The following is an 8523-nucleotide window of genomic DNA, read 5'->3' as shown; positions in this document are numbered from 1 at the left end:
AGCGCCCAGTTTTCGGGCGACGCCTTGATGGGGACGCTGCATGTGTACCACACCCACGAGGTGACTCAGGGTTGGACTCAGCGATGGATGTAGCACACGGCGGTCGATCGCTGTGTAACTGCACGCCGAGTTTGTTTCATTGAGCCGGCTTCCAGAATCCAAGCTAGGCAAAGCTTAACGAAGCGCCGTTCCAAGAAACAGCCTGCATTCGCAACAGCGGGTTTAGCAGTCGCACCGACCAAACCAGCGTGGGAAAGCCACCACGTCTCTGACGTTTGGAACGCCCACGAGGTAGCTTAGAAGTCTGTCGAAGCCCAAACCGAACCCTCCATGTGGGTTGGAACCCCAACGGCGGAGGTCAACATACCAATCCAGATTACCGGCGGTGTTGGGTGCTTGTTTGCCGGATGGGGGGCCCATACCACGAGCCTCCATGGTTTCCAATAGCTCTGTCAAGCGATGCTCACGCATGGAACCGCCCGCAATCTCGCATAAGTCAGGCACCAGCAAGTCGAAGCAGTCGACTGTAGCACCGGCTGGGTCGAAGCTACCGCCCGGTGTTGCTGATCTCCGCATGTAGAAGGCTTTGATCTCGCGAGGGTAATGGGTGACGAAGACAGGCATGTACGCCCCGGCCTCATCGGTAGCACCCAAGGTTTTGGCGAGGAACTTCTCGTGTTCCGAATGCAGGCCTCCCTCCCAGGTTGGTTTGAGCTCGAATCGGTCTTCCTCTGCTTGGAGGAGTTTGATCGCGTCGGTATAGGTGATGCGCGGCCACCTTGAAGCTGGGTTTTGCATCATTCCTGACCATCGGCGCTCCACCTCTTCTATCGAGACCAGGTCGTCCTCGGCGGTGCGTGTTTGACCAGGAGGCCGCCGTTCACGCAGCTCCTGAGCAGCTCGTGTGCCGTGCAAGCCCGTGACGAGTCCGCGCAGCATATCCTCCACCAGATCCATGACCTCGTCAAGCTCGTCGACAAAGCTCATTTCGGCTTCCAGCATGTAGAACTCGCTCATGTGCCGAGTAGTATCGCTTTGCTCTGCCCTGAACGTTGGAGAGAGCGTCCACACATGGCCAAGTGACTGAGCCAATGCCTCGAGGTGGAGTTGGGAAGAGACGGTGAGATACTTGGGCGAACGGAAGAACAACTCAGGCTTCTTTCTGCTTTCGTTGCCCGCGGATGATGTCTCGGCTGGACCTGTAGTGACATTGAAAACTTCGCCGGCCCCCTCACAATCAGAGGACGTAATGATAGGCGGGTGCGTCTGAACAAAGTCTCGAGAGGCGAAGAATTGAGTCAACGTCGCGACTGCCTCTGATCTTAGGCGCAGAATGTTGGCGTTGAGTGGAATCCTTGGTCGAAGGTGCGGCATTGTGCGGAGGAATTCCGGAGTCTGGTACTTTTTCTGTATGGGAAATGTCTGTCGAACAAACAAGATTAGAATCATACGATGAGTTCCAATAAGTTCAACGTTCAATGACACACCTTGGCATCAGAAGGGCCGAGCACCTGGACATGGTCGACTTTCAACTCGTGACTCTGACCCTCAGTCTTGGAGGGTATCCACGAGCCCTGTAGGCGGACTGCAGCACCGACTCGCAGACTTGAGCTACTCGACAATGAACAATCAGCGCTTCCGAGACACAGAAAGAGTGGGCATAGCTGAGGCCGCTCACCTTTCATCTTGGCTTCTCGATACCATGGCCTGAAGGGGCTTCCGTGTTGATCCATCTCCAACGTTGACGAACTGTTCTGTTTTCATGTTCCTGACAGACCGAACGTATCCGTTGACGACGACATCTTTGACTTCAGCTTCTGGTTTCCAGTCAAGGTACTGAGCAACTGTACGGCGTGGTCCTGTTGAGACCTGTCGTCTATGGAGAGCGGTTGTAGGTGACAGGAATCTCTCAAGCTGGCGCGGGGCCGTTGGGGCGAGATATCTTCTCATTTTGGACGACGAAAGCGATCACCTGATCATTGCATGGGTATCTCAAAGACTTGAAATGACTTTCGGCTGGATTATGCTGCCAACACCAGTCGGGAGGTTCGCGTAGAGAGTGGTGTGGTGTTCGCGACGAAAGTGTGGAAGGTCGCGGTGACATACGAATCCTCAAAAAAACAGCTGCATCATGCTCATGCTCCAATTGGAAGCTCCAATCGGGCATCAAGTGGAGACCTTCCCTGCCTGAGTCAGCGGGATGGGATAAGATAAGAAGGCGCGTCGTTGCAAGATAAGATAAGACAGCTTACCTCAGTCAGCAGCACCTTAGGTAAGGCAGGTAGGTACCTTCCTTCGCCTTTCCTTATCGCTTCCTTCCCGACTCACATATTCTGACCTGTCCTGACCACAAACAACATCCTCTCTTCACCTCCTACACTGCTGTTCTCTTCCTCGCGTCAACAAACGGTTCAATGGCGAAGAGAAGCGATCAATGGAATGCGCAAACATGGACGGTCCCAGGCCAGGTTTGCGGACCGACTTCACGACCAGTTGCAAGCGCCCGGCCCAAGTGGATGCAGCTCCGGGCTCAGCTGAGCCGGTCCTCGACTCCCGAGACACCAAACACCGGCGACGGGTGACGACTTCGGGATAATGCAGCCCTTGATTCTCAATCCCAGGACGTGGTCTTGGGATCAGAGCATTTTCTGGGGCCCGATGCTGTCCTCTCATCTCAATCCCATGCCCGAGGCCGCCAGATCCAATGACACGCTAGTCGATGCAGCACGGGACGGATCATGAGTTACATGACAAACATTGTCGAATTACAGACTATCAAGTGCGCATCATCATGTTCACTATCTTTCCCAAATCGGTCAACTATCCGAACAAGGGTCTTGGGACGTCGTTCCCGTCTTGCCTCACTCTCTTCACCTCCACTCTCTTCTTCATTGTGTCAGTCAACCCCTGCCAGAGCCGCTCCCTAGTGGAGATCCAAGAACCATGAAGCTGGGTTTTTTCTTGCTTCTTCCAAGCACATGTTGTTGCTTATTATCGCAAACAACACGGTCAGCCCTCGCTTTCTCTTCTCCCTAACCCGCCTGCACAATGACCCTGCTTTGGCCTCGAGTCCCCTACTTACGTTAGCTTCCGTCCGCCCTCCCATGTTTCCCTCCTCGGCCAACGTGTCTGACTCTAGTCGCACTGCTTGTCCCCAATACTCTTCCCCCCCGGCTCGCAAGAACGCCTCAAGTGAGATCTTGGGAGACAGGAAGATCTCGTATAACTGCGGCAGATTGCAGTAGTATCTCGATCGGATTCCACCAACCAAGACCACGGGAAGCTAGATGTAGCACGACCCGGGTTTCTGTATAAGCAAGACACATCTCATCACAACCACCCGCGAACCCACCCATTCTTTACGCGCCCTTCCTATACACTATCCTGGAATGTCGCAGACCTGACTGAGATCCGGCAAGTATTGGTTACACTCCCCTCCTTCATCCTTCACCGCTCTCGCTTGCTTGTGAGGCGAACCAGCATCTTCTGCGAACGGCACTCTTGAGATGTATGCCAGTTGTTTCTTTTTTTCCCCTTCCCGTCCACGTCGGCGCCGCTCGACGCGGGATGGGCTTTGTCAACGCTGCGTTATCTCTTCACATCGGAAGAAGATACTTAAAGACGGCCATCCAACCCGTATCAAGCCACTTCCCATCCCTCATCACCAAGCTTCTTCCTCCCATCTTCCATCAGAAGCATCAACTTACTCCTTCGTTCTCTACAAACCTCTCTCGTGTGTTCTTTGGACCAATCCTACGCGCACAAGATGCCGTCTTCAAAACCTTTGAAGATCAAGCCCTCGGAGGTGGCCGCTGACACCAAGAAGAAGCTGATTCCAGAAGTCAACAAGCACTTCCACGAAGAATGGCCTCCGTACTCCTACCTCTATGCGCAGCCCTTGCAACAACTCCCGATCAGCCGCCCGAGCTTCATGAGCTCGGATCTTCCCAGATTCTGTACGTCCAACTGTCGTATCAAGATATGCATAAGCTGACGCCTCTAGATGTCGTGCACGGAGATCCGGTCGATTGCGCCATTGGTTGGGCTCAAAGTGAGGGAGTGCGCATTCCCTTCATCTGTGCCGCGAACGAGAAGCGTCCCGGAGGAGACTGGGAGACTGGTGTCGTTGGATATGAGGTACGGCAGCATTGGCACGAATGTGTTGGCAACATGGCATTAATGGATGTGGTGTAGGAGCGGCTGTGTCGTCGAAGCAACCTCTCGTGGACCCTGGGCAACCCTGCTCCGGAGACATACATGTCGTCCAACTATCCCATACCGATGGAGGGAGCGATCTATTCCCCGGATGTTGGTAAGCACCCCTTCTCCAAATCCGTGGTTCTGGCTCACGCGCTAACTTCCCGTCCTTAAGTCCGGTTCCGCCAGTTTCAAGACAGAATCGAGTCACTCGAGATGAAGGATTGGAGGTCTTTTCCAGTCATTTCCATGCCGCCGGCCCGATGGCCCAAGCTCACTGACATGGGAAGAAAGTACTCCTTTGCAGAGGAGCGGGAGATGGTCAGGAACAAGATGCGGGCGGCCTTGCGCATCTGCGTCTACAATGGATATCAACACGTTGTCATCGGTGATTTTGGTCTTGGCAATGGCTACCGCAACCCGCCCAAGGAGCTGGCGGAACTGTGGCGAGAAGTCTTCCTCTACGATCCGGAATTAAGAGGACAGTTCTCTGCTGTCATGTTTGCCTTCGAGGACGACAGACAATGCACGGCCAAGTGCATTCTCGACGATATCGCCAAGAAGTCAAAGGGGAGTAGCAGCAGCTCGTCGAAAAGCAAGTCCAAGAGCAGCGGTTCGTCATCGTCATCCAGCTCCAGCAGCAGCTCTTCCAGTCACAAGAGCGATTTCAAGATCTTCAGCGACATTTTTGCTGAACACGAGATCGCAAGAGTGCGAAGCCAACCCGACCCGCGCTACGCCTTCTCCGCCATCATGGACGGTTCTTGACCGACACGTTCTTGGCGCATCATTGACGGGCTACCTGTCTCAGTCGGGGGAGCACTCAACATGAATCAGTGAGACCGGGACGTACGTCAGGCTGGCTGAGGCGGCGCATCCTGGGAGGAGAGATTTGTCTTTCGGCGCAACTTGTCATGTCTTCACAAAAGGCCACAAACAAAGGGTGTTTGTGTCTTGCAACCCATGCATCCGTACGCCATCGGGCAGTCGGTACCCTGTCCGGGACTTCCTATTGGCTCGCAACCCCCGGGAAGGGAGCTGAATTCTGCATTATTTGGTCAGCTTCTCAGTCTAGCGGCCCACGCTCTTTTCTTTTTCTTCACCCTACACACGCCGGGCTGAGGCTCCTTTCGATCTCTAGGGACCCCAGATCTACAACGTCGGGCGTCAACAGCGAATTCCTGACCGTTCTGTTGGGCGGATGTCATGGTTCTCTTTGGATGTTTTGCTTTTCTTTCCGAGTCTTCACGGGAGCCTAGTTCATACCTTGGTGGGCATTGTTTGCGGATAGACTCGCGGCAGGCGGCGTTCTGGCTGGCTGTGAGGCCTGGTAAGGGTCTAGGTAATTCAGGTCAAGGTGTGCCGGGAACTTTGGACGGCGTTTGGTCATTTTACAGGTCGAATCTATTCCCCTCGCAGTCTGAATCTGGACACATTTCTCAAGCACTTCAAGCATTCCATCATTCTTACATCGTCCCAAGAACAGCAGCGTTTGAATTCGCAATGAGGCTGTTGAACGCAGGGAGAAAACATCGTCCCTCAAGCCTCGCAACATGCGCGGAGTCGGTCACGGCCCCTGCAGCCCGCCTCATTTTCGTCAGGATATGTCAAATCAGTCAGTGACACAGCTGCGCTTTCCTGGCCGGCGTCCTCGACTCTAGGCAGTTCCTCCCCAAGACCAACGCAACATTACCACGCCGAGAGTTGCAAGCCTCATACCGGACATGTTGTCATCATGCGATTTTAACTTCAGTTATCTAACCATGAAGCCTTCCGTGAGCGCCTTGCGGCGGCCTCACTCGTCATTCTCAGCTATCTCTTGTTAAGAGACTGCCCTAGCGTCAACGGCAGACTCGGAATCCGCGGTGGTGGAATGGAACTGCAGGTCAGTCTGTCTCCCCCTCTTCGTATTCAGACTGTCCCACACTGCGCGGAGCTGCCCACACGTGCTGCAGCGGGACTTCAGATCGAGAAAAAAGCAACCGCATAGCCTTGTTCGCAAGTCATAGGCTGCAATTTCCTATCAAGGGCAGTTCTCGGGAGGGAGAAGAAAGCATTTCGCGCGAGTCTCTTCATTCGTCATTCGGCAATAATCAGCGACGGGAAGTGGTCCGGTGCAGATTGACGGGCACGGGGGGGCTCGGCGATCAGGAGTGATCTTCGACAGGGTTTGTCTGTCTTAACGAGGCATCGCATGCTTGCTTTTTCTCGGGAGCTGACATGATTTTAGGCGCAAACAATGGTCCTTTGATATCCTCGTCATAACCCCATGGCAAGACTCGGCACAAACAGCGACAAGCCCCCAAAATCTAAGTAGCTCACCCCTGTTCCCCAGGCCAGATCTTGACCAGGGACGTGCGATCATCTCGATGCTGAGGGTATCACTGGTTCTACTCTGCCGCCCCCACCCACTTCCCAACATCACCGGCTCGGAGTTTTGCATGACTAGAGGGACACCCAGGCGGAAGGCTCGCGACTACGAAGAGATGACCGTCGGTTCTCAGTCCTTTCGGCCTGAAGGCTGGCTGCTGCGAAGCATCTGTGTGACGGCCCCACGGCTGAGACACGGAAACCTGACTACGGCCTTTAGGGGGCGGGAAATCCGAGGTTCGTCGAGGCTTCCTTGAACCATTCCAGCTTCTGAGAAACGAGCAAAAGCAGCCCAGTATCCCGAGTCCATGGTTAGGATGTCAAGGGGAACGAAAAGGGCGGATTGCGGGTAAAAAGAGGGAATATTTTTCGACCCCTGAACTGGGGCTGGCGCCACTCGAGCCCGACCACGCGGAACCGGAGAGGGCATCACCATCCAGACGACTGTCTCGCCAGGCCCTTGCATGGTTCATCCAATCATGCTAGTCGCGGCATCTCTGAGCCAACTCCCTTCTCGTTCCCCGGTGTGGTCGGTACACATAGACGCCCATACGTACACGCCGGCCATACCCGCACCCGCGGGCAGGGCGGTGCGAAGTGAAGATGCGTGAGACAACTCGCGAGGACCATCTCTTTAGGGAGATCGTGGGCATCATACCGCTCTTCTTTCGGGAGGGCGTGTTACCTATCTGTTGAAAGGCCACTGTTGCTTTTTCGCATTCGTGATCCGGCCTCTTCTTGGAGTTTGGTCCCGGTTAAGCTTGCGATCGCCCAGTATGCTAGTCGTCTCCTACGGCGAGATTCGACGCGGTTCATCCCATGTGCGGCTCCTACCGTTTTTCCCGTTGGCTTCAACGCCACCTTTTGCTCAAGGATCCCGTCCCGGCCGTGTAACGGCCCAACGGATGTTGACATGCGACGAGACGGGAAGCTGCCGTTGGGCGCAAATCGAGGTCACCTCATATGAAACCCTTTCTCTCGAGCGGAAATCTTCCCCGGACACGCCCAAAACCCACGGGCATTCTCACGCGGAAAACGTCTCCGCTGCTCACCGCCCTCGACAGGATACCAAAGCAGCATGCCGTGAGCGAAACTCCACCCACCCGGCCGCCGTGAGAGTTTCCTCCTTTGGCATGCTGTAGCGACAGGGCAAAAGAAAAAGCACGCCGTCCACGGCCTCTCGTCCGGGACGCCGATCCCGCCCTACGACGGCGTTCCAGGTCGTTGAGACAACGCCCGAGGCCTTGTCCGCCTCACAGGGAACCCCGACAAAGCCCCCCTCCCCTCGCGAGCGAAAAGCAAAACGCACCGATCTACATCAGGGATTCACCGCAGCAGCAACAAACCCCACACCCCTCCTCGCCCATCCTGCCGGTCAAAGACCTGCTATCCGACTGACGGGAAAAGGCCTGGGCGTCGATCATCGCATACCGACCGCCTTCCAGATCATGCACATCATCATCAACGACCCCCCACCACCACCCTTCAACCGCGGGCGGTGCCTTGGATTCGGGAAACGGGGCGACGGCGATGATGATGATGATGGCGTGAGGGTGAGGGTTTGGGCGGTAGGCTGCATGTTTCAGCGCCCTGGGTTCAAGCACGACCACTCATCTCTCGCCTGATTACACGGAAAGGGCCTCGGCGGCGGTCGTGTACGATCACCCGCGTTGGGAAATGTACGGATACCCAACCCGGCACACAGCAAGCAAGCAGGCCAGCCCAAGTCTAATGCAGAGGAATGAACGGGCGGGAAGAAAACAAAACAATGGGAGGCGGACGGGGGTGGCAGGGGACGAACGCAATGCGATTGTTTCTCCTGTTGTACGCCCACAAGTTGTCTCAGCCAGAGGACATCCCATGCGCGACATCACCGCGCCCCCAAGAAAAAAACGAAAAATGGAGAAAAAAAAGAGAGCTCTCACCGGCGGAAACAATCGATGCCGTAATTAGTCC

The 8523-nt window shown here is 55.2% G+C and overlaps 2 protein-coding genes across 2 annotated transcripts; one reads left to right on the top strand and one right to left on the bottom strand.

Moving 5' to 3' along the window:
• Window positions 1-222: 222 nt before the first annotated feature.
• On the bottom strand, window positions 223-1950 carry CkaCkLH20_11833 (asparaginyl-tRNA synthetase; the record flags this gene model as incomplete). Its single annotated transcript, XM_038894547.1, has 3 exons — window positions 223-1422; window positions 1488-1611; window positions 1679-1950. The coding sequence occupies 3 exons, from the start codon at window positions 1948-1950 to the stop codon at window positions 223-225; spliced, it is 1596 nt and encodes a 531-aa protein (XP_038740192.1).
• A 1816-nt stretch (window positions 1951-3766) lies between these two features.
• CkaCkLH20_11832 (uncharacterized protein) lies at window positions 3767-4965 on the top strand (the record flags this gene model as incomplete). The annotated part of the gene is made up of 4 exons (XM_038894546.1): window positions 3767-3956; window positions 4004-4137; window positions 4195-4312; window positions 4373-4965. The coding sequence occupies 4 exons, from the start codon at window positions 3767-3769 to the stop codon at window positions 4963-4965; spliced, it is 1035 nt and encodes a 344-aa protein (XP_038740191.1).
• Between the last annotated feature and the right edge of the window lie 3558 nt (window positions 4966-8523).

The sequence above is a fragment of the Colletotrichum karsti genome (assembly GCF_011947395.1).
Source record: "Colletotrichum karsti strain CkLH20 chromosome Unknown Scaffold51, whole genome shotgun sequence".
Lineage (NCBI taxonomy): Eukaryota > Fungi > Ascomycota > Sordariomycetes > Glomerellales > Glomerellaceae > Colletotrichum > Colletotrichum karsti.
Note: the sequence above shows the minus strand (reverse complement) of the source record. Positions and strands in the feature narration are given on the sequence as shown.